Source organism: Antechinus flavipes, chromosome 6, assembly GCF_016432865.1.
Source record: "Antechinus flavipes isolate AdamAnt ecotype Samford, QLD, Australia chromosome 6, AdamAnt_v2, whole genome shotgun sequence".
In the NCBI taxonomy this organism is placed as follows: domain Eukaryota; kingdom Metazoa; phylum Chordata; class Mammalia; order Dasyuromorphia; family Dasyuridae; genus Antechinus; species Antechinus flavipes.
In genome coordinates, this window is record NC_067403.1 from 262,796,744 (window position 1) to 262,820,833 (window position 24,090).

Sequence of the window (24,090 nt, forward strand, 5' to 3'; positions counted from 1 at the left end):
GGAGAAGTCAGGGGAGAGAAGCCAGTGGGAGAAGGAAGGAAGGAGAAGGAAGAGGGCAAAGGCTGGAGGGAGAAAGGAAGAGAGAGAAGACAGTGAGAGAAGGAAGAGGGCAAAGGATGGAGGGAGAAGGCAAGGGAGAGAAGGCAGGGGGAGAAGGAAGGAAGGTTAGAAGGAAGAGGGCAAAGGCTGGAGGGAGAAAGGAGGAGAGAGAAGCCAGTGGGAGAAGGAAGGAGGGAGAAGTTGCTGGACTCCCTACCTCTAGAAGGGGCCACACGTACCTAAAGCCCTATTGGACACACTAGAAAGCAGCTTCCCAGGCCCAGAGGAAGGCATGGGTCTAGCCCCTGGGGTACCTGCTGCTCAGGCACTCTTTTGCGGCCTCTTCCTAGTCTCTCACAGCTTTCCAGAGAACATCCAGCCTCCTTTGGGGCCCCAGAAGGGCCTGGCCCTGGCCCTCAAGCACCTCACGGGCTCTCAGACCACTGGGGCCCTCCTGGGGAACCCCAACTCCTCCCCCTATTTGTTTCCTCTTGATTTCTTCACTACAAATTGGAGGCTGCCAGGCTGGGCTGCTCCTTGTGACGCTCAGAGACACAGCTCAACAAATAGCAATTAGGCACCTACTCTGTGCTGCTCTAGGAATGGCAGGCGGGCCCAGGGCTTTCCAGGCTTCCGAGCCTGGCAGGCAGGGGGTGTAGCCCACCTACCCAGAAAGGAGAAGAGCCCTCGCCCCTTAGACCAGCTCCCAGGGCACCAGAGCCCCAGAACCGAGAGGGCGTGGGAGGCAAAAGCAGTTTGTAAATTTGGTTTTTACTTATTTTCAGTTCCAAATTCTCTCCTTCCCCACTGAAAAGGCAAGAAAACCAAAATCTGCTAAAAACATGCATGTGGGCAGCTCGATGGCCACGCGCAGGGGAGGGCACCCCCACCTTCGAGTCAGGAGGACCGGAGTTCAAAGGCTGGCTGTGTGACTTAACCCTGATTTCCTCCCCCCCAAAATGCCGCACCTGACTTTCATGACCTTATTTGGGGTTTTCTTGGCAAAGATACGGGAAGAGTTGGCCATTTCCTTCTCCAGTTCATTTTACAGATGAGGAAACTAAGGCAAACAGGGCAGCCCCAAGCACAGCGGGAGCCCAGCTGGGGCTCCGATCAGCAGGCCGGTCATGGGGAGCACTGACACCCCCCCCCCAGCGGGCCTCAAGGGCAGTGGGAGCCGGGCGGTGGTGGAGGAAGGGGGGTCTTGCTGAAGGAAGGGCAGAAGGGCTGGTGAGCCGATGTGGGAGGGAATGGAGGGGGAGACTCAGGTGCTTTGCAAAGGGAATTCCGGTGATCACTGGGGCGGGGTATGGTGGGAGGGGGTGAAGAATACAGACCCGACAGTCCCCACCCAACAGCCGGGGAACAGGGTCAGGGCTCCCCTCCCCTTCCCCCGGTGCGACAGGAGGCCAGACTGAGTGATTGTGAGGAAGGCGGGGCCGGGCCTTAGGAAGAGCCTGAGGTGAGAGGCTGGAGGAGGCCCCCGTGGCTGCATGGAGGAGGAGAGGAAGTGCAGGTAGACAGTGAAGACCCGGGGCGCCCAGGCTAGGAAGAGCTTGGAACGCCGGGCCAAACGGAGGCTTAGAGCCAGTCCCGGAGAGCCCCCGGAGCAGGCGGTGACCAGAACGAACCTGCCTCCACTGGCCCCTGCGACTGAGGAAGGGACACCCCTAACCGGCCCCGATGAGGCAGGAACCGGCCCCGATGAGGCAGGAACCGGCCCCCATGAGGCAGGAACCGGCCCCCATGAGGCAGGAACCGGCCCCCATGAGGCAGGAACCGGCCCCCATGAGGCAGGAACCGGCCCCCATGAGGCAGGAAGTCCCAATGAAGAGACTATTAAAAGGGGCCGGCATTGTGTTGAATGCTTTACAGCCGTCCTGGGAGGGAGGCGCTGTCATTACCCCCATTTTATAGCTCAGGGAACCGAGGCGGGCAGAAAAGAAAAGAACTGACCAGGGTTCCACTGGGGCAAATTTTGAACAAAGATCTTCTGCACTCCACCGTGGCGCCACCTAGCGGCCTCCTTTGGGACGTGTCCCGTCGTGCCCCAGAAGCCTGGCCCGCAGCTGGAAGTAGAACCTTCTGCCCTCGCCCCTCCTCGGATCGGAGGCTTCTCCCCAAACGTGCCCTTCCCGAGGGCGCTCTGGCACCCGCTGCCGTGCGAACTCCCCCAGCTTGCCCCTCCCCCCAGCTCCTTTTCGGGGTTGGCTGTTTCCTTAGTCATCTCGGGGTCCCGGGGACCCTTTGGGGGGTTTCCTGGCAGCGCCCCTGGCGGGGTTTGCCCTCTCCTCCCGTCTGAGGACTTGGCCAGGATCTCCCAACTAGGAGGTATCTGAGGCTGGCTGCGGATCTTCGGCCCGGCGCCGGGGCGCTGTGGCGCCGCCTAGCGTCGCTTGTACGCGTGGTTTCTCCCAATTCGAATGGAAGCTCTCGGAAGACCAGGACGGCCTTTCCCGGGGTTCTATGCCCGGGCTTGTAGCACTCCTGGCCAGCTAAGTCGGGGCTCACGAGACTCTCTGGAGACAAGGGGGCTCGTGGGGGCAGCTGGTCTGGCAGCGGCTTGAGCCGCGCCGGCGCAAATAGGGGCGGGCTGGCCGCGATCCAGAGTTCCCTGGCTCGGGTCTTTGACACGCTGCCCCTTGGGGGCGGAGGGCAGAAGCGTCGCCTTCCAGAGGCCGCTCAGCCACCCAGGGGGCGCCTCTGGCGATACTTTGTCTCCACGTTACGGCTACTTTGTGTCGGGGTTTTCCTGCGGTCGCCTTCCCTCATCCTGCCCCCCGGAGGCAGCTCCCCGCCGGTTGTCCCTAGTCCCCTTCCCAGGGCCGGCCCGAGCAGGCGCCTAATCCTGCTGCTCGTTCAATGAATGAATAACCGAACGAATGAATCTCGAGTGTTAGCACTAGACTTCGGGGAGAGCCGGCGGCAGGAGGGAGGCTTGGGAAGACTTGGGGAGGAGGGGCAGCAGACCCGGTCCGAGCGGAGGGGACTCCCCGGAGGGCCACCGTGCCCTCCCCTCCCCTTCCCCCCCCTCCCCTAGATGGCTGCTTTCTCTCTCTCTGGGCCTGCCTGGTCCGCAACCTAATTTCCTCTTTGTCAGCGGCGAGAAGAGCCAGCCTCCCAGGCTCACAATAAACACCCAATCAGTGCGGGCCCTCCCCCTCTCCTCCCCCTCCCCCCTCGGGCGGCCTCACGGAGAGGCCCGAGCCGGCGGCCAGAGGAACCGGGGCCCCATAGAAACCCCCGCGCCCTCCTCCACCCCCCCACCCCGCAGCTCCGACCCACCCCGGCCCCCTCCCTCCACTGCCTCTCGTACCCCAAGCCCTCCCCTCCCTCCCGGGTGCCGGCTCTCTCTCTTTTGCTCTCTCTCTCTCTCTCTTGCTGGCTCGCAGGCTGACGTCACCTGCCCCTGAGCCGCCCGCGCTGATTGGCTGCGGGTGACGTCAGGGCTCTTTTTCTCTAGGCATGACCTCATCCTCTAAGCTCTCCCCCTCCCTCCCTGTTCCCCCTCCCCCTGTGTCCCCCCTCCCCCCGCGGCCGCCGCAGTCCTCGCTGTTCCGAGCCAGAGCCGGAGCCCCGCAGCCCGGGTAAGGCGAGGCAGGCCCCTCGGGGCCCGGCCTCAACCGTCAGTCAGTCTGTCCGTGGGCACCCGGGGGTGCGGGGGAGGGGCGGCGCGTGGCTGTGCTGGGGGGGGCGCGTGGGCGCGCGCCAGGCTGGACTGGGGGGGGGTGCGCGCGCCGAGCGGAGCGGAGCCGGGGCGCTCCCGGCGGCTGTGCGGGGCGGTGCGGGGCGGGGCGGGCTGCGCACCCAGCGGCCCAGCCACCCAATTCTCCCTTTGACCTTGGCCGGCCCGTCCCGGCGGCGGCTACAGCGGGGCTGAGCAGCGGGCCTGGGCCGGAGGCGGCGGCACGAGGTGAGTGCGGGGCTCCCTGCGGCTGCCGCCGGCGGCCTCTGGAGGACTGCCGAGTCCCGACTGACTGACGGCCGCACGGACGGGCCCGGGCTGGGAACTGGGGCCAGGCTGGCCGGGCTTACTGCGCCCAGCCCCGGCTCCGGGGCGCACCTCGGGGCAGGTGAGCCGCCCGGCCTGGGGGAAGGGGCCGCGGGGGGAGGGGGGTGGCAGGGGGCAGGGGGGGGGCCGCTGAGGATTAAAGGCAGGGCGGGGCTTCAGGTGCAGTCTTCCTACTCTGCTGCTTTCCCCCCCTTCCCCGGGGCCGGCCCGAGCGGGGCTGCGCTGTGGACTGGCGGGCCAAGGCGGGGATTCCATTGGGGGGCCCGAAAGGAGTGGCCCACCCAGCCCGCCAGCCCCCCCCCCCACCCCGGGCGGCGACATTGTGTGGCTGTAGGGAGCCGAGCGCACCTTTGTGTGGGGGGCCCCCTCCCCAGCACACACCTTGGGCTTCCTGTCTGCGCAGTGGGAACCTGGGCCCAGGGCTCTGGCTGTGCACCAGCCCCTCCCCTTATCTGTCTTCTTAAATAGTGGGGGGGGGGGGCGCTGTCAAGCGGCGGGCATCCGCTCCCTTCCGCGGTCCCCACACTCTCGCCTCCTGGGCCTTGGCGGCTGCCCCCAGAACCCAGGTGTTTCCCACTTGGGAAAGAGTGGGGGGCAGTGGGAGAGCCCGGTCTGGCTGGGCAGCCTGCAACTCCTCAGCCGGGTTTCGGGGCTCCCGGGCTGTGAGAGGCCTGATGAGGTTGCCTGCCCAGCTGGAGGGGAGAAGAGGGAGGGGGCAGTGGGGGGGGGCGCTGGACCGTTCCTTAGGGCCTGGGATTGCCAGAGGTAAACTTGAACTCCGGCAGGATTTGGGGCCATCTGCTTTGGGAGGTTTGGACTAGAGAAGCAGGGACAGTGCCCACCCCTTCCCCTCCCCACACATTGAGGACTGGGATCAACAGCTCTTCTTGTAAGTTGCCTGGCCCATCTGGGAAGGGAGAGGGAAGGAGGCTGCTGACCCCTGCCCTGCCCCCCTTTCCTCTTCTCTTCTTTCCCTTCCTCCCCGTCTGGTCTCAGTGGAAGCCCCAAGAGGTGTTCTTGTTCCTCGGTCCTCCCCCCAATGCCCTCCCTTTGCTGATGTCCAGCACCCCGGGTCCTCCTGCTTATTGGCAGCTCCTCCTGACACAGAGCTTCTCCCTGCTCTAGGATGCAGCCACAGAGAGGCTGGGGGAGCACGCCGCCCCCTTTGTCCACCCCCACCTCCCAGGAGGGAATGAGCATTGGTTCTGCTGGGCTAAGGCCCAGAACAAGGGATTCCAGACTGGAACCTCGAACCCGTGTCCCCGGTGCTCAGGGAAGGCTGATCTGTCACTGACCACACACACATTTATTGTCAGAATAAACAAATGAGTGCTGGGTGGTAGCGGCAGCTGCTCCGCTCCCCTTCTCCCCATGATTCTTAGCGATAAGGCAGGTGAGGCAGGGGAAATCCTCAGCAGACAAGCCGGGTGGGCGAAAGCCAGTCGCTGCCAGGCTGACGAGGAGACAGCATGCAGACCCATGGGTGCCAAAGAGCTCTGGGCGGGCCCTACTAGGGTAAAATGCAGAAGGAAAGTGCTGGGGCTAAGGGAGAAGGGCTCTGCCTTCTGGGATTCTCGGGCCTGCAGCAGTGAGCAGAGCCATTTTCAAGTCTGGCTGCGGTGGAACAAGGGAAAGAGGGGAACAGATAAAGGTGTCCTGGCCCAGCCTCCACCAGGTGCGCCCTAAGGAGGGTGAAAGGCAGGAGGGAGCATCTGAAGGTGACTCAGCTCAGAATTCAGCTAAGTTGATAAGCTTTATGAACTGCCTACTGTATGCCAGGTACTTTGACTACAAAGACAAAAATGAAACTGCTTACCCTCCAAGACTTCTGGGGAAAACCAGCTTGGTTATATGGGGAAGCAGCAAGATACAGGGGACTCAGGGCCTTTCTTTAGCTCAGAAAGAAACCCTAGCAGCTCCTGCCCCAGCCTCAGCCTCAGCAGGGTCTTCACCAGCAGCATGTTACCCAGAATCCTGGGCAGGCTGGTCCAGGGGCCACTTTAAGGCCAGGCTCTGACACCTGACAGCCCTATGATCTTGGGCAAGTTGCTTTACTTTTGAAGTCCTTGATGTACCCATCTATAAAATGGGGCTACTCATCCATTAAAATAATTACCTGGTAATCTTAACGTAAAAATAGGAATAATCATTTGTGGCAAAGCTCGTAGGAGGACTTGACTGCACCCTCGTTCTCCTAAGATCTGACAAGTAGCCCCCATTGTCCTGTAGCTGGGGAGATGTCAGGGAAGTCCCCTTTTAGAGGAGAGGAATTTTTTGATGAATTGGCCCAGGGTTCCCCTTGAGAAGGAGCTCAGCTGGGACTCTAGTTTGATTCTCAGCGCCCTCTCTGGCATCTGATAGCTTTTGGATTAAGGAGCAGAGATATCTTGCCCTCCCTTTGCCTCCTGAAGTACCATAGGGTGAGGGGGGGGGGGGTGAAGAAGTGGAGGAGACCAGGCTTGTCAATGAATCATTAATGATGAGTTCATCTTGTTTGACCTGGACTTCCCCAGCAGGGTGAGAGGGTTGGGGCAGAACTGAGGAAGGAGAACTTGGGGAAGGAGAGGGCATGTGGACTTCTGGGGAGGCAGGACGGTGTCCTCTGTGCCTTTAGGCCTTTCCCAACTCTGGCAGAGATTTGCTGAATCACCTTGGCCAAGGACCTTCCCCCGGCCTCAGTTTCCCCACCTCTAAAGTGAAGTCAGACAAGAGGATCCCTGGGGGATATCCCACAAATGTCTTAGGCAATGGGCCCGGCTTTGCCTGTACCAGTGATTGTGTACTCTAAGGCTGTACTTGGGACCGGGGGAGGGGGGATTCTAGATTAGGACAGCTCACTTCCTGAAGACCTCCGAGCTTCCCTAGCACTGCCCAGATCAGGTTGGGAAGCGTTTGGAAGTCCTCCCGCTTTGCAGCCCAGATACCTTTGGCCCACCTAAGCTACTCTTCCCCCCTTTCTGAGCAGCCCCTCCCCCCAATCCATCCTGCCTCCATGCCAGCCTTCTCCACATTACATTAAAGCATCTTGTCCCCCATCCCAACCTCGCCCCCACCCTGCGGGCAGAACCTTGGAGGTCGATTTGTTTTGAAAAAACATTTATTTAGTACCCACTATGTACCAAGTCCAGTATGGGATGCCAGGGATATAAGTCTGACCGGCCCTGTCTTCCGGAAGTTTAAGGGGAAGCACCGGTCTCCAGTGGAACAGTGGCAAAGAAACGGGAGGGGCTGAAGGGCCTCAGTGAGAGGCGGAAGGTGGGGGGGGGGTCACAAAGTGGAATGTCACAGCTCCCAGAGTCCTCCCTGCCTTCTTCCAAGGCAGTGCAGCCGTGGCTGGACGGCTCCAGGGAAGGAGCAACTTCCTTCTACTGAGCCCCCCACTTTGCCTCCTGCAACTTGGTTCTGACTTCACTCATGTAGGACAAGACCCCTCCCCCTGCCAAGTTTCTCTCCCTTAGCAATCTTGGAGATTGGGACTGTGGCCTCAGAGCTCGCCCCGCAAAGCCTTCTGGACAAGAAAGGCCTGTCCTGTCTTGACTTCCTCTAGGACAGTGAGCTCAGGGTCCGGGTAAAGTCAGGGCATAAGGGGGAGGGCACTTTCCTTCCTTTTGTTCTCTCCCCCTTCCCCCAGCTCCGACCACTGCCAGCTCCTCACTGTGACCTGGCTGAGGGCCCCAGATGGGCAGAGATGCTGGAGGGGTGTGTAGGTACCTGCGTGTGTGCATGTGATGCAGGCTTGTGCACAGTGTGAGTGTGAGTGTGTGTATGTATGTATGTGAGTGTGTATGTATGTATGAGTGGCTCTTGTGTGTGCCCGGGTGAGAAAGTATAAGAGTGTGTGAGTGTGTATGTATGTGTGTGTGTAAGTGTGAGTGTGTGTGAGAAAGTGTAAGAGTGTGTGAGTGTGTATGTGTGTGGGTGTAAGTGAGAAAGTGTAAGAGTGTGTACGTGTGTGTGTAAGTGTGAGTGTGTGTGAGAAAGTGTGTGTATGTATGTGTGTGAGAAAGTGTAAGAGTGTATGAGTGTGTATGTATGTGTGTGTGTAAGTGTGTGTGAGAAAGTGTAAGAGTGTGTGTGTGTGTAAGTGTGAGTGAGAAAGTGTAAGTGTGTATGTATGTGTATGTGTGTGAGAAAGTGTAAGAGTGTGTATGTGTGTGAGTGTGTGTGTGAGTGTGTGTGTGTGAGTGTGTATATATGTGTGTGTGTAAGTGTGAGTGTGTGTATGAGAAAGTGTAAGAGTGCATGTGAGTATGAGTGAGGTGTGAGAGACCCTTCTGCTGCCGTGGGGGTTGCCGAGTCCGAATTGCGGCCGGGTCCCTCTCTGGTGCGTGACCCTGGCCCGGCCCAGCTGGGAGCCCCTTTCCCTGGGGTGAGGGTTGGACAGCTGGAAGCCCCTGCCCGGCTCTCCGTGGGGGCGGGGCTGAAGTGGCCAGCGGGGGCGGGGCTGGGGTAATCTGGAGCTTGCTAAAAAGTGGGTGTAGCTTATTATCCGATATATAAGCCTGGGGGCCGTTCATTGTCTGCCTTGGGCTGGGTGATTCTGGGCCCCCTGGAGGCGAGGGGCTCCTCCCTGCCCCGGCCCTCAGGGCCCCTCCAGAGATACCCTTTTTTCCTGCCCTTTCCTCCTGGGCGGCCGAGCCAGGCCCACCCCGCCTCTTGTGCTGAAAGGTGCAGGGGCTGAGAAAGGGGCACGCGCCCGCTGGGAACCTGGAGTCTGTTCTCTTTGGCCCTTTGTTTGGGGTAGAAGCTGTGGCTTCACAGCCCCCGGTCTCTGGGCTCCTGCAGGGGCGAGGGAGGTATGAGAACCAGAGAAGGCTTCTGATCCAGAGGCGCCCCCACCCTGCAGGGCTGGCGAGGAGGGGCTGGGGGGGAGTTCCGAGTGCTCTTGGGGGGGGCTCCGAGGGCTCTGGGGGGCTTCTGAGCGCTCCTGGAGCCCCCGGGTCTCTGGCAGGCTCAGGATTTCACAGTACTGTGTCCTGAGGAGCACCAAGAGCTGGGGCCAGGGCTGTTTTCCAGAAGGTGAAACTGAGGCTGGTCCCAGCCAGCAAACAGGAGGTCGGCTCTGCTCCCTCCTCCCCCCCCCCCCCCCATCCAGGACTGGCCCGGGTGGGACACGCTGGGGAGGCTGTCACCGCTGGACCAGGAAGCAGCTGAATGGGGGAAGGTCCGCGTGGGGTTGCGGGCCCTGGAATTCCGCAGGGACCTTTCCCGCACTCTGAGCCCCTCCGGCCTTAGCTCAGGCTTCCTTCTCTGCATCCCCGCCCCCTCCCCAGATCCCAGGGCCAGCTCAGGGGCTTCATCGTCATCGGGGCCAGTCATGTTATTACAGGGAGTCCGAGGGGCCTCCTCCAGCCTCCACCTTAGTCTCGGAGTAGTCACCCCCAGGCTCGCTGACCACCAAGGTCTCTCCTTGTGTCGTCCTCCACCTGCCAGTAGAGCAGAAGCTTCGGGAGGTCAGGGACACCTCTTCCCCTTGGCTTTGTACACCCCGAGAGCGGCTCAAGGTGCTTGGTGCACCTAACGGCCGCCTGTGACACTGGGACGGCAGTCGGAGGATGGGGCAGTAGGGAGCCATGGAGCGCCCTGCAGCAGAGAAGAGGCTCCCAGAAACTTGGACATTTGCATCCTGTGTTGTATCCCAGCAGCTCCTCTAGTATGGCCTGGCAGGTGGATGGAGGGCCCCCCCTGCTCCCCCCCTGCTTCAGCTCCAAGATTTTCCCCTTTTGTGAGTCTCACTGGGTGCAGCCCCTGTGCTCCCGCGGGGCCTGGCGCCCGCTCTGTCTCCAGGGGGCAGAGCTTGTTCTCCACTGGAGTCAGGCGGCAGAGGACCCGGCAGCGGTGCCGAGGTCTGAGCTGTCAGGGAGGCGGGGCCGGGCTCCGGGCCCCTCCCTCCCGCGGCCCCCACGGGGGCCATTGACAGAGGAGGCCCCAGAAATCAAGGCGCCCCCTGGAGGTGAGAGCTGCTGCCACGGTCCCTCGGGTCCCCACCTGGGAGCGTGAGGAAGCGCCAGGTCGGGGAGCGGCGCACGGGCCCCAGCACAGCCAGGACCAGAGGGCGGGTGGGGGGCCCCGGGGGCCCCACCCCCAAGGGATCTCCAGCCGGCTCCTGGAGGAGTCCGCCCGGCAGCCGGAGGCGGAAAGCTGGACGTTTGAGGCACGTGGAAGGGGCCGGGAGGGAGGCTGCAGCAATGGGGGGTGGGAGCCCACAATAAGGGGGGGAGGCTGTGGCAATGGGAGGGAGGGAGCCCACAATAAGGGGGGGGAAGGCTGTGGCAATGGCGGGGAGGGAGGCCGCAACATGGGGGGGAGGCTGTGGCAATGGGAGGGAGGGAGCCCACAATAATGGGGGGGAGGCTGTGGCAGTGTCGGGGAGCTGGGACTGGGCTGGTGGCTGTGGGAGGGAGCCAGATGAGAGAGCGCTGCCTAGAAGCCCCATGTGTGGGGGCCGGGAAGGGGCGGGAGAAGCTGAGACGCCCCCTGCCTCCTGCCGCCTGGGGGAGGGCCGGAGCTGAGGAGAGTTGTCTCTGGTCTCCCACCTGGAGCTGTCCAGCAGGAGGGCTGGGGGAGGGGACGCGGGCTGGCAAAGGCTCCCTTTTGGGGGGGCTGCCAGTGACCCCCCCACCTCGAGGCCCCCTCCCGCTGTCACCAGGAGGCCTCTGCCACAGCTGTTGCCGTGACTGCTGCTGTTGCTATGGCAACCGCAGAGGTGCTAACTTGCTAATGAGTCCCCTTGGGCCACAAATAACAATAATATCCTGGTTAATGGGCCCAGGGAAGGTTCCTGGACTCCGCTGGAGGCAAGGAGGGAGCCGGGGCAATGGGGGAGACGGGCTTGGGATCAGGATGCCCAGTGACCCTGGAGCCCTCTTCATTTTACAGAAGAGCTGACTGGGGGGGGGGGGGGTAGGGGAAGGGGAGCTTTCTTGGGAGTCACAAAGGCCGAATTCAAATCCAGACCCTGTGGGGGGGCGAGAGCAGGAGAGTGCTGGAGCTCAGCTCCACCTGCCCACGTGGGCACTCCTTAGTGTGCTGCCACCATCATGGAAGTTTCAGGGCCCGGAGCAGGTTCTCGGGGAGAAGAGAAGCCCCGGGGAGTCCCCGGCAGAGGTTCTCTAGTCAAACCCCAGAAGTGCTGCTGACTCATAGGAACTCCCGTGGAATTCTACAGCAATTCCAGGTTTCCCAGAAGGGGCAGCGGGTGCAGGAGAGCAGGGCGGGGAGGGCCCACTGCCCCTGTCCTGGGGGCGAGGCGGGCAGACATTCTCTCACAATTTGTTCTGTGGAAATGGATGAGAAAGCAGGAGGGAAGAGTGGCCCACGAAAGGGATTCCCTGCGGCCCAGGGTGCAGAAGCGGCCGGGGGGGGGGGGGGTTCGGGGGAGTGCAGCCGGCTGTGGAATAAGCTTGGCAAGACCAGCGGATGTGAGACTGGGAGGGGCTTTACAGGGGGGCCGGTAGGGAACCAGTTTAGTTTGAGCTGGAGGGTGATCTGCTCTGCAGCTGAGCTGTGGGAAGACCTTTGGGGCAGCTGTGAAGGATGCAGGGAGCCAAGAAGGGGCAGGAGTCCAGGGAAAGTGGGACCCAGGGCCTGACTGCGCAGGAAGGGCTGCAGCAGGGGAGGGGCAGGGGGTGGTCGGGCCGCTGGGCTCAGGAAGGCTGAAGCCATTGGCCGGCTCCTGAGGAGCAGCCCCAGCTTGGGCGCCTCGGGTGGAGAGGAGGCCTCTGGGAGCTGGAGTGAATGGGGCAGGGTGCTGACGGACTTGTGTTGTTTTGTTTGTTTTTATTTTTTTCTCTAACGAGGCTCTATTCTACCTTTTCCCTCAGTTCCCCCCCACCCCCCCCAAGCTCCTTTTGCCTCTCCTTGTAAGCCCTAGGGTTTGTCACGGTGCCTGGCACACTGTAGGTGCTTAATAAATGTTTATCTATTGATTGACTTCTCCAGAGTCACCAGACTCGACTAGGAGGTGTCAAAGCTGGATTTGAACTCGGGGCTCCCGGTCTCCCTCTGCCTCCCCTTCCGCTGTCCTCTTTTACAGGGTCAGGCCCATGTCTTGGCTCTTTCTGGGCCCTTTCTTCCCCTCCAAAATGAGAGGATTGAATGCATGATTCTGAGCCCGTCCAGCTCGTCCCTCTGGTCACCCGGGGTCACTCGGGAGGGCAGGACGAGTCTTGTGGTAGTGAGCTCCCCGTCACCGTGAGTGCTCCCACAGATAGCCTCTGTGGACTCCCTGGCCTTGCCCCGATTCCTCTGTGCCCTCCGCTCCGCCCTCGGAGGAGAGGAGCTTTCTTTTTGCCTCCAACCTCATGGGCCTCCATTTCCTCATCTGTAAAGTAGGCATAAGAATAGCACCTTCATCGTGGGATTGTTGGGGAGCAGGCAGAGATGGGAGGTGGTGCTCCTTTCGAGGCAGTGCCGTGCAGTGGGTAGAGCCAGACTTGCTGTGAGGAAGACTTGGCCCTAACCCTAACCCTAAATTTGCCTTGCCATCCTCCAAGCCACCCAGGCTGCCTCAGTTCAAGGGCAAAGCTTCTGTCTGGATAAAAGCCCCCCTCCCCTGCTTTCTCCACCCCCAGACATGATCTAAGAGGTGGCTTGAGTTCAGACCTGGCCTAAGACATGCCTTTGAGAAGGCTCTCAACTGTTGCCTGCCTCAGTTTCCTCAGTTGCAAAATGGGAATGTGAGAGCACTTCCTCTGCGGGTGGCTGGGAGCACCCGGTAATCTGGTAAACTTAACCCGTGCTTGGCGCACGGTGGGCACCCGCTAAATGCACACTATTGTGAGCTTGTGGAGGCGAGAGCCGGAAAGTCCCTGAGGGGTCATCTGTCTTCCAGTGGGAGGCCCCTCACCTCTACCTTGGCTGTGCTCCATCCCTAATGTGCTCTCCCCATCACTTCTTCCCTAGCAGTGCCCCCCCCCCACGCCTCTACACTGGCAGTCCTCCCCTCCTCCCCACTTCTACACTGGCTCCATCCCTGCAGTGCTCCCCCTCCTCATCGTGTTTGCAGGTGACACAGGGCTCTGCTTTGAAGGAACTGCCCTGGGAGTTCCCAGCATGCTCCCTGCGAGCCCGCATCACGTGGTGGGCGGCCCCGCTGCGGCCCTGTCGCGACATTCCCGCCGCCTTTCTGCACTCCCGGCCCATTATCCCTCGCTCCCGGGAAGGAAACAGGCAGAGAGCATGGGAGGGGCGGCCTCCACCACACCAGGGCCTCCAAACCAAACCTAACTCCTAGCCCCGCCGCAGCGCGCGCTCTCTGGCCATCTCCCCACTTTCCGGAGGGAGTGACCCAGGCTCCAGGGCAGTAGCGGGGCCTGGGCCACAGCCAGGCCGCCCGCCCGCTCGCTGCCCCGCCCCCCTTGTCTGCACTGGCTCAGTTCCCTTCTCGAACCTTTATGCTCCTTGGGGCTCCTCCTCCTGCCCTGGCCCCCCTCCCCACCTCGAATAGCTGGACATCGGAGGGATGGGTGTGAGAAAGCCCTGAGAGAGACACACAGAAGGGGAGGGGGGGCAGCTCAAGAGCTGGACCCTATGTGGCGGGAGAGCCTGGCCACGAGCTCCAGAGCCGGCTGACTCCCCTCATGTGCTCTGGCCGGCGGGGTGGGCTGCAGGGGCGTGGGGATTGGGCTGTGGGGAGGAGGGGGAGAAAGATTGGGGGATGGGCTCTGCCTCCCAGAGGGAGGGGCCCCAGGCCCACCACTCCCCCAGATTTGAGGAGGAGCCCCCCCTCCCGCCGGCGCCCCGGGCAGTGCCCGCCAGCCTTGTCTGCTGGGAGGCTGAGCATCTGCCCCTGAGCGTCAGGCGGGGGATTAGAGATTTGTGCTAATGCCCAGCCTGCCGCCCCAGGAAGATTACGCGTTGCATTAACAGCCGACCCCAGGGGGATCTTGGGAGTCAAAAGCGGGAGGGGGGGGGCAGCTTGCCCTCATTTCCTGTCCCCACCTCGGGGTTTAAGGCAAGAGAGCTCGGCTCATCACCAGGCCGGGTGGGCTTGGGCTCCTCCAGCTCTCTGCCGACGGTCGGCGCCATCAGACCAGGCTCTGCGCCGTGGTGGCCTTCTTTCCCGGCCTGGGGCTCGGGGAGCCTCCCGGAGGTGGGCAGCCGCTGGAGCGCCCGGTGGTCTCCTCTCGGCGCCCCTCACCCATCTCCCCTTGCGCCCCCCCAGTCTCCCCTCTCCCCGGTCTCTCCTCACACCCGTCTCCCCTCGCCCCCCTTCCCTCATGACCCGTGGCCGGCGAAGAGCGCCCCCCGGGGGCCGGCCGCTGACGGCGCCCTCTCTTCCCTCTCCGCAGGTCCGGCACCATGCGCGGGCGCCCTGGCCTCTAGCCGCCCCTCGCCCACGCCCCCGCGGCAGCATGGCTGGGGACCGGCTCCCTCGGAAAGTCATGGACGCCAAGAAGCTGGCCAGCCTCCTGCGGCGGGGGGCCGGGGGGCCCCTGGTCATCGACAGCCGCTCCTTCGTGGAGTACAACAGCGGTCACGTGCTCAGCTCCGTGAACATCTGCTGCTCCAAGCTGGTGAAGCGGAGGCTGCAGCAGGACAAGGTGTCCATCGCCGAGCTCATCCAGCCCGCGTCCAGGATGAAGGTGGGGGGGCGGGGCTGGGGGCGGGGCTGGGATGGGGAGACTGAGGGGAGGGGGCTGAGGAGACCGAGGCCTGGAGGGGCCTCCCTGGGCCCAGGGCGGTGTGATAGATCCTTAGCCTGGGGGCCTCCCTGCCTCTCAGGGTTGGCTGGGGCCAGCCTGGCTGCGTTTTCCCTCCGCCTTCCGGCTGGGTCACTGAGGGACCTTGGGCTTGTGGCTTGGTCTCAGCTTGGGCCCTTTGCCCCCTGCCCTCCCCGTGCCCTAATTTCCATCCTTCCGGAGGCCAGCACGCTGGTGTGCCGGGTGCTCTGGTTGCCCTGTGCCCCCCCCCCTCCGCCGTCGAGGTCACCCCTCCCTCGGGAAGGGCCGTCCCTGGCTGCAGAACAAGAGCCTGGGGACGGGCCTCTCTCATGCAAAGCCGGGAGGGGGGCTGGTAGATGCTGAAGAAGGGCGCCCCTCTCCCCTCCCCCCCACCCCCCAAGCTTGAGCCCTGCCCGGGCCTCTTGGAGTCAGCCCAGAGCTCCCGGAGTCCTCCGTCCCCCCTCCCTTTTCTGCGTGGACTGGGATAGCCCACGGGCTTGGGGTAGCCTCTGCTAGACAGGGACGCTGAGGGGGCGGGAATGGAGTCCCAGTGATTGATTGGGGGTAGGGGGGCCCAGGAGCTTGCTGAACCCGGGCGGCCATGATGGGAAAGCGAGCTCAAAAAAGGAAGAGCCCATTCCCCATCCCCGCCAGCTGGGGCCATCTGCCACCTCCCCCCAGCCCATGCGATGAGCTGTGATTGGCTGCCGGTGACCTCACCCTGAGGACTGGCCTGGGGGGCACCTGGGGCCCTCCCCCTCCCTCTGCCTTCAGCTGGCAAAAGAGAGAATTCAGCTCATCGCCTGGCCTGGTGGGCGTGGGATCCATGGGAGCAACCGCTGCCCCTTCCTCTTCCCATCACAGAGCCCCTGCCCCAGGAGCCGGCCGGCCTCCATCCTGGCCGGCAGCCGGGCGATCCGTGGGCGCACACGTGCTTGTGCCCGCGGACGGATCTGCGTGTGCTTGGTCCGGAAGGAGGGGGGCCTTTGGGCAGAAGAGGGAAGGGCCAGATGGTAGGACCGGGGCCGGCTTCAGTCCCCAGGGCCCGAGTTGGCTCCCCCGGCCCGTGCGTGGGGGCCAGGCTTCGGCCCCCCGGCCCACGTCGGCTCCCCCGGCCTGCATCGGCTCCCCCGGCCCGGCCCGTGTCTCCAGGAGGCGGCGCTGGCCCGGCCCTGACTGCAGCCTGTCCCCCAGGTGGAGGCCGAGGAGAGGCAGGACGTGGTGGTGTACGACCAGAGCACCCGGGACGCCAGCGTCCTGGCGGCCGACAGCTTCCTGTCCATCCTGCTCAGCAAGCTGGACGGCTGCTTCCACAGCGTCTCCATCCTCACAGGTAGGACGGCCGGGAGGGCGGCTCGTGCGGCTGCCCAGTGCGCTCGGGGAGGGGCCGAGACCCCCCCTCCCCCCAGAGCTGGGCCCTCCCCTTCCCGCGGAGGCCTGGGGGAATCTCAGAGAGCCCTCTTGTCCCTTCCCTCCCCGAGTGTCCTCCTCACAGCACAGCCTCTCCCCCTCCCCCCCAGGATGGCCCCTGCGGAGCCCCTTGCCCTTTGGGAAGCCAGGGAGGAGCTGGGCCCGGCTCTGCTGGCGGGGGGGGGTGGGGGGGGGAAGGGGAGAGGAGGGGCGCGCCGCCATCCTGTCGGTCCACAGATGGATTTTCATTCGTTCTCAGTGGACGAGAACTTTTCTCCCCAGAGAAAGGAGCAGAGGATGGCTGCAGCCGGTCTCCACACCCGCCAGCCAGGCTTGCTGTGCCCAGTGTCCGGGGCCCCCCGGGGCCCTCTTGGCTCTGGCCGGCCCTCGGCCCCGGTCTCTGCGCCGGCCTCTCTGAGGCTCCCGGCTCTGACGTAGTCCCCTCGTTGGCTGCCGTGGCCTCCCCTGGGGAAGGGCCGTGGGCGCCCGTGGGCCACGCCAGGAGGCCGGGCTTTGGGCTCACCTGCATTTTGTTGTGCATGTTGAAACTAGGGGTGTGTGTGTGTGTGTGGGGGTATCAGCCCAGCTGATGCTCTTGTCGTCCCCCAATGAAAAGCACCCAGCACTGGGCCGGGGTCAGGGACTGGGCCTCTGGCCGGTCCTGGAAGGGCTCAGACCAAGGCCTCGGTGTGGCATTTGAGACCCCACCCCCACCCCCGCTGCTTCTCCCATTTCCTACGGTCAGAGCAGATGAGTCTCTGGGGGAGAGCTCGGTTTCTGGTGCTTCCTCAGTCTCCTGGGCTGTTCCTCCCTGAGCCCGTGGCCGGTGGTGGCTCGCCTCCTTGTGGCCTGGGGCCGTAATGGTGGCTCACCAGCACCCTGGCCTCTCAGGGCCGCTGTGGCGCTCGGGGGTGGGGAGGGTGGGGGGTGCCGGTCAGGGCAGGCGGGCCTGCTTCTGCAGAACAGGGAACCGTGGCCCAGAGTGGGCTGCAGGCCGTCGCCCCCGCGTCCCTTTCTCAGCTCTGGCTGTGTCAGGGGCTCCTGCCATTGTATCCCAAGCTTGTGGCCGGGCCTTGTTAGGCCCGAGGGCCTTAATGCTGACTGGACCTGACCAAGGCCCCTTGGGGAGGTCATTCCCACGCTGCCTCTTTCCCTGGAAAGGCGGAGATGCCGGAGCCTGCGCGCCCTCCCTGGGGCCCTCAGTTGCTCCCAGGCCTGGGTGTGGGGCCAGGTGACCCTCTGCTGGGGGTCAGTTGCAGACAATGACGTCATTCCCAGGGGCCCTCTGAGCTGCTGCTCTCCTGGGCACCTGATGAGGGTCAGGGCCCCGAGGTGGGCAGCGTGAGCCGGCTCGGAGGGGAGGAGGCCCGTGCAAGCAGAAGGGGGCAGCGGGAGGGCCCTCTCCCTGCTCCCCTCCCCTGGCCCCCTAGTGCCCGCAGGACTGGCGGCGCTTCCTCCCGTCTGCTTCCGCTTGGCTGGGCGTCGCTCCTCAGCGTGCCGTGGCCCCTAATTAGCCGGTGGTTTGTGGGTGGGGAGCCCTATAAATCTGAGCTGGGACAGGCTCTGGGAGGGGGGCGGGAGGCTTCTGGAGACTCCGGGACCCGAGGGGGAGGGGGGACGGCCGCCCGCAGCAGGGCAGCTGCCCATCGCCCGGCCCCGCCGACCACTGGCCCCTTCCGCCCACAGGGGGCTTCGCTGCCTTCTCCTCCTGTTTCCCCGGCCTCTGTGAGGGCAAACCGGCGGCCAGCCTGCCCATGAGCCTGTCCCAGCCCTGCCTGCCCGTGGCCAGCGTCGCCCTGACCCGCATCCTTCCTCACCTCTACCTGGGCTCCCAGAAGGACGTCCTTAACCAGGTGGGTGTGGGCCTTGCCCGGCGGGGGCGGCCTCCTTCCTGCTCACTGTGAGTCAGAGTGATAATTGCGGGGTCTCCGGACAACCCTGGGAGAGGGCACTGTTGTTATCCCACTTCCCAGATGAGGAACTGAGGCAGAGGGAGCCGCCCAGAGTGGCGCGGCTGTTAGGGCTCAGAGGCTTGAGTCCTTCCCCCAGGGGCCTCTGTGACCCGGCAGGGTAGGAGGGGGACAGTGCAGGGGTAGGGGGGACGGCCCCGGACCCCCCCCCCCCACCGAGCCCAGACCTCGGCTTTGCTAAGACCCGCCTCCTCCCCGCCCCTTTGCTAAGGCCCGCCTCCTCCCCGCCCCTTTGCTAAAGCCCGCCTCCTCCCCGCCCCTTTGCTAAGGCCCACCTCCTCCCCACCCCTTTGCTAAGGCACGCCTCCTCCCCGCCCCTTTGCTAAGACCCGCCTCCTCCCCGCCCCCCAGCAAGGTGGCGGGCTTGAGGGCCAAAGCACCGAGGGCAGGTGGTCCCAGTGCTCTGGGGCCCAGGGGGAGGAAGGGGGGGCCCTTCCTTGGAGTTCCATCCACCCCCGTGGGCCTCCCTGCACGGGCCCGGCCCTGTCGCAGCCAGGAACCTCGGTTTGCTCCTCTGGAAGTCAGAGGGCCCCGCGGTCCCTGGCGCCCCCTCAGCCCGAGCTCTGCTCCACAGGACCTGATGACCCGCAACGGGATAAGCTACGTCCTCAACGCCAGCAACTCGTGCCCCAAGCCGGACTTCATCTGCGAGAGCCGCTTCATGCGCATCCCCGTCAACGACAGCTACTGCGAGAAGCTGCTGCCCTGGCTCGACAAGTCCATCGAGTTCATTGGTGAGGGGCAGGGGCGGCCTGGTGGGCAGGGGGAGGGTGAGAGGTCGGGGCCTGGCCGGGCAGGGGGAGGGTGAGAGGTCGGGGCCTGGCCGGGCAGGGGGAGGGTGAGAGGTCGGGGCCTGGCCGGGCAGGGGGAGGGTGAGAGGTCGGGGCCTGGTGGGCAGGGGGAGGCAGGGAGGCCCCGGGACTCCCCCATAGCAGGGCCGTTCCCAGCACGATGACCCCCGTCCCCTGCCGCCCCCAGACAAGGCCAAGCTGTCCAGCTGCCAGGTGATCGTGCACTGCCTGGCCGGCATCTCCCGCTCGGCCACCATCGCCATCGCGTACATCATGAAGACCATGGGCATGTCCTCGGACGACGCCTATAGGTGAGCGCTACTTCCGGGGCAGAGCCAGGCTGAGGTGGAGCTCTGGCCTGGGGGCGGGGCCATGGGACAGGGCTCTGGGTTGTGGGCGGAGCTCCAGGGCGTGGGGGGGGGGGTTCCAGGTTGCGGGTGGAGATGTGGGGCGGGGCTCTGGGTTGTGGGCGGAGCTAGGGAGGGGCTGGCAGGGCTAGGGAGGAAGGGAAGGTTTCCAGGCTCCTCCCCCGGCCTTTCGGGGCGGGGCCGCCCCCGCTGGCCCCAGCTGTCTGTGAGACCTTGGGCCCCGAGTCTCTCCGTCTGTAACACGGACTCGGCCTCGGTGCCCCCGCAGCCCCCCCTTCGGGCCCCTGCCCTTGCTCTCCTTCCCCAGGTTTCCTTGTCTGTGCTCGGGCTGCAGGGGTCCCAGGGCTGGGGGGAACATCCCCCCTCAGGGCACTTTGTGCGGCTTCCTGGGCTTTGGGGGGGGGGCAGAGGGAGTCCTGACCCGTCCCATGGGGCCCTCTGCAGGTTTGTGAAGGACCGGCGCCCGTCCATCTCCCCCAACTTCAACTTCCTGGGCCAGCTGCTGGAATACGAGCGCAGCCTGAAGCTGCTGAAGGCCTTGAAGGCCGAAGGCGAGCCCGCGGCCCCGGGGCCGGCCGAGCCCCCGCCCGCCCCAGCCCCGCCGTTGCCGCCGCCGCCGCCATCTACCTCAGAGCCCAGCGGGGAAGGCAGCCCCCTGGCGCCCGCCGCCAAGCCCCTGTGTGCCAGCGCTCTCCAGCAGGGCCTGCGCGGCCTCCACCTGTCCTCCGAGCGCATCCAGGACACCAACCGCCTCAAGCGCTCCTTCTCCCTGGACATCAAGTCGGCGTACGCCCCCAGCAGGCGGCCCGAGGCCCCGGGACCCCCCGACCCGGGCGAAGCCCCCAAGCTCTGCAAGCTGGACAGCCCGTCCGGGGCGTCCTCCAGCCCGGACAGTCCCGACCGGCCGGGAGCCGGGGCCGAGCTGCCCCCCGAGGTCAAGCCCCGCTTGAGGAGGAAGCACAGGCATTCAGCCACGTCCCCGGGCCACGGCCTCAGCCTGAACTTCGCCGCTACTCCCAAGTCGGGACCGGTGTCCGGCGCAGGGGAGGACAGCAGGCTCGGCCTCTCTGTCCACGGCCTACCCGGCCCCGGCCCGGGCGGCTGGGCCTTGCCCCTGGACTCCCCCGGGACGCCCTCCCCTGAGGGCCCCTGGTACTTGAACCCAGAGGGGGCCGGGGGCAACGGGGGGCCCCCGGCCCTCTTCCCCTCGGCGGCCTCCTTCGGCCTGGCGGGCCTCCAGGGCGGTGGCGCCGCGGACCTGAGACTGAGGGACAAGGCCCGAGCGGAGCCCCGGGACGGCAGGCACAGCTGGCACGAGGACCCGGGGCCCGACAAGGCCTTCAAGCGCAGGAGCTGCCAGATGGAGTTTGAGGAGGGCATGGAGGGCCGGGCGCGGGAGGACCTCGGGAACATCGGCAAGCAGGCCAGCTTCTCAGGAAGCATGGAGATCATCGAGGTGTCCTGACAGCTACGGGCAGGGGGGCCGAGGTGGGGGGTGGGCGGGGCGGGGGGAGGGGTTATTTATGAGTCGGGCGGGCTGTGCCCGGAGCACCCCGCCTTCGGAGGAGCCGCTCAGGGCCTCCCCTGTGGCCTCCCGTGGCCTGCCTCCGGGCAGGTGGGTCCTCCAGGGGGCGTGTGGGCTAGGAAGGCCGAGGAGGGCCCCTCGCCGCCACGGGCGCCCCGGGACGGCCGCCGGGGGCTTTTTTATTTATTGAAGCTGTTCATTCTGGCAATGACTCGCCGCTCACAGGGCCCCGCGCCCTGTTTTTACTGTACGGTATTTAAATCGAAACACACGTTTCTAAGCAATACGAGGCCGCCACCTGGTTCCCTTTGGTAGCACCTGGGGCAGAAGGCACATGGGGCCCAGCTCCCCAGAACCCCCCCCCCCCAGAGGCTGCTTTCATGCACTTTTTACATAAGAAAAAGGAAAAAGGAAAAAAAATCTTGCCACAAACTGAGCCGCGGAACCTCCCGCTCCCCCCACCCAACCCCGTACCTCCCTGCCGTCTTTCCTTCTCCCCTCCATCTTTTTTGCCGTCAGGCTGTAGCAGAGCCCAGGCCCGGCACGCGGGCAGGCCCAGGGGCCGCAGGAGGGGGAAGGGGGGCGCCGGGGGCGTTAGCCCAGGTGACAGGTGGGAAGCCCTGGGGGGGCAATGCTGGGGGGTGGTGGTTCCTGAGCCCCCGGGGCCCCTCCTGTTTCAGGCCTGGAGTGGGGCTGCTGAGTGTGAGTGTGAGTGTGTGAGTGTGAGTGAGAGTGAGTGTGTGAGACAAGGCCGGCCCAGGGCTCCCTCTTCTGCTCTGTCTCTCCCCCCACCCCCCCAGCCAGCCCAGCAGCCTTTGGGAAGGACTGATCTCAGGTTTACATGGGGGGGGGCAGGCAGCTGCTCCTGGGCTGCTCTCCCACCGACACACTGGTTGGGCCCCTCCTCACCCCCCTCCGCCCTCCTTCCCCCTCCCGGGCCACAGGCTGGGGACAGTGTCTCCCCGTGTTCTCTGCCCCCCGCCGCATGGAAGTCTCTCTGCTCCTCTGCAGAGCCCCGGCCCTTCCCCCAGCTGGCTCTCAGCCGTCGGGGGCGGTCCGGGAGAGCCCCCCCCTGCCGTGTGACCCTAAGGAAAGCGTTTCCTCTCCCCGGAGCCTCAGTTTCCTTATCTCTGAAAGGAGAGTTTGGAGCTTCTGGCCTCTGGACCTGTAGTGCTTGGGGTTGGAGGTCTCAGTGGACCCTGGCTGTGAAGGGAGAAGGGTACTCTTGGACTGTGGAGGGAAGGAGGCTTCCAGACTCCCCGGCCTCTCTCCCTTGCCAGGACTGTGCTCAGAGGGATCCAGCAGGTGCCGGGGTCCGGCTCCCGGCCCGCTTTGGCCCTTCCCCCCACTTCTTGTTCTGTGTGCCCGGTAGTTCCGGGAGTCCCTGCCCCGTGGTGATGGGCAGCCGGGAGCGGGCCCCTCATGGCCCTCCCGGGTGGGGCTGGAGAACAGCGGGGTGGGGCGGGCGTGGCCTCGGCTCTGGGGGCCTCCCGGGCGGCGGGCTCTTCTGCTCCCCATGGAGGGCATTCTCCCACGGAGGGCGTTCTCCCGCGGCCTCCTCTGCCCGTCCCTCTGCTGGCTCCTCTCCCAGCTCATCCCACCCGGCTCCCCCTTTCCTCCATCTCTTCCCCCTGTAACTGTCCCTGCCCCCTTCTTTCACTCCCCCCCAGTCTCGCTCCCAGATAAGAAGATAAGCTATCATGGTTGTATTTGCAATCCACGGATTAGAGAATTAAGTATTTATTATTAATTATTATTAATTATGTAAATTTGCCTCCTGATCTTTGTTGACTTGAGTTTCTCGGGCCCCGGCCCCTCCCATCTTGTCCCCCTTCTCTCCCCGAGGTCCCCTCCCCCCTCTGAGCCACTGCCTTGTGGCCAGATCCCCTCGGTCCGGCGCTTGGAGACTGGCGCTGTCCCTCTCCCAGGCTGGGGAGCTCTGAGGGCAGAGCTGGCCGAGGGGGCGGTGCCAGGGACCTGCTCGGGGATCTCTGGGCGGAGAAACGCGAGGCTCCCTGGGGCGGGGGCTGGGGCTTGGCTCCTCATGCCCAGTTCTGGGGGGCTCTGGGCTGGGCCCTCCCCCTCCTCAGAACCACACCCCCGCCAGCCCCTCTCGTTCCCCCTGGGCTCGCTGCCCTCCCCTCCCACCATGGGCAGCCCAGCCTGGCCCCGGACTCTTGGGCCTCCTGCCTGAGGGTCCCCGCCCCCTCCAGGTCACGGCTCCCCCCATCCCCTTCCCTCCCCCCAGGTCACGGCTGATTGGGAGGGGCCCGGCTGCCCCCCCACCTGGTGGAGTTATTTATTAGTACCCGGCGGCGGCCGGCCTTCCCCCTCCCCCACTTTCCGTTCCTTTCTTTTGTATTTGGAGACAACGTGTTGTAATAAAGACTCCTAGATGTTTCCTCGCGGCCTCAGTTTGCCTTTTTTTTCAGTGGCTGAGTAGAGGGCCCAGTGTCAGGGGTGGGGGGAGGCGGACCCAGGCTGTGCCCTGGGGGAGGGGGGTGTTTCTGAAGGGAGGGCTTCCCTCCCTCTCAAAGGGATGCGATCCTAAGGACCTGCCAGCGCCCCCGCAGCCTTGAAGGCCTTCCATTCTGGCTGCCTCCTTTCCAGACAGGAAGGCCCAGCTGGGACCCGGGGCCTCCTCGGCTGATCCCAAGTGCCTTCACACTCAGGGGGCCCTGGGCCAGAAGGGGGCGGGGCGGGGCCTGGGCCAGACCCACTGGGGGTCCCGGGGCCAGTCCCCCACGTGGGCCCCCAAATCCACAGCAAGCGCCAGCTCCCCTGGGTCTTGGCCAAAGGTGCTAGCACTAGTGGGCTCTCCTGTAATGAGGTCTGCGATAGACTTTCAAAGGGTCTCCTATTGGCCCGGGAGGGGGGTGGAGCCATGCTGGGGGGCTAGGGGCTTCGCAGGAGCAGGGGCCCAGACCGGGCTGCTGGTCTCCCCGGGCAGCCCAGGAGCAGGGGCCCAGACCGGGCTGCTGGCCTCCCCGGGCAGCCCAGAAATAGCGAACATACAGGAAGACAGCATATCTCCCTGGCAAAGGGTGAATCCGCAGGGAGGAGGAGCCCCCATTTCCCCAGAGGAAGCTGAGCGATTTGAGGGAGATGGGGCCCCTTCGTGGGCGGACTGGCAATGAGCAATTATTAAGTACCTACTGTGTGCCCGGAGCAGGTGCCCGGCATATACAGAAACAAATGGACCACCCTCCAGAAGCATGGTCTAATTGGGACCCACCGAGCAGCGAGGGACAAACAAGTTAGAAACGGGGGGGGGGGGGGGGAGGGCCGCCCTGGAGTAAAATGGCTCGGGG

General features: G+C 64.6%; 1 protein-coding gene across 2 annotated transcripts; it reads left to right on the forward strand.

Moving 5' to 3' along the window:
- Positions 1-1,812: 1,812 nt before the first annotated feature.
- Positions 1,813-23,181, forward strand: DUSP8 (dual specificity phosphatase 8). 2 transcript variants are annotated; one of them, XM_051967268.1, is made up of 7 exons: positions 1,813-3,626; positions 14,344-14,637; positions 15,910-16,048; positions 17,812-17,978; positions 18,670-18,829; positions 19,074-19,197; positions 19,699-23,181. In XM_051967268.1, exons 2-7 carry the CDS (start codon positions 14,407-14,409, stop codon positions 20,717-20,719), a joined length of 1,842 nt encoding a protein of 613 aa, XP_051823228.1. In that variant the 5' UTR covers positions 1,813-3,626; positions 14,344-14,406; the 3' UTR covers positions 20,720-23,181. The 2 variants fall into 2 exon arrangements, with proteins under 2 accessions (XP_051823228.1, XP_051823227.1); XM_051967267.1 differs by lacking the exon at positions 1,813-3,626 and having other exon boundaries at positions 13,959-14,637.
- The last annotated feature ends 909 nt before the right edge of the window (positions 23,182-24,090 follow it).

Excerpts from the sequence above, each read along its gene's own strand:
- DUSP8 (XM_051967267.1), top strand. The coding sequence starts at position 14,272 with ATGACCCGTGGCCGGCGAAGAGCGCCCCCCGGGGGCCGGCCGCTGACG. Across the intron at positions 16,049-17,811 it reads CAGCGTCTCCATCCTCACAG|GGGGCTTCGCTGCCTTCTCC; the intron begins GTAGGACGGCCG and ends TTCCGCCCACAG. Across the intron at positions 18,830-19,073 it reads CAAGTCCATCGAGTTCATTG|ACAAGGCCAAGCTGTCCAGC; the intron begins GTGAGGGGCAGG and ends TGCCGCCCCCAG.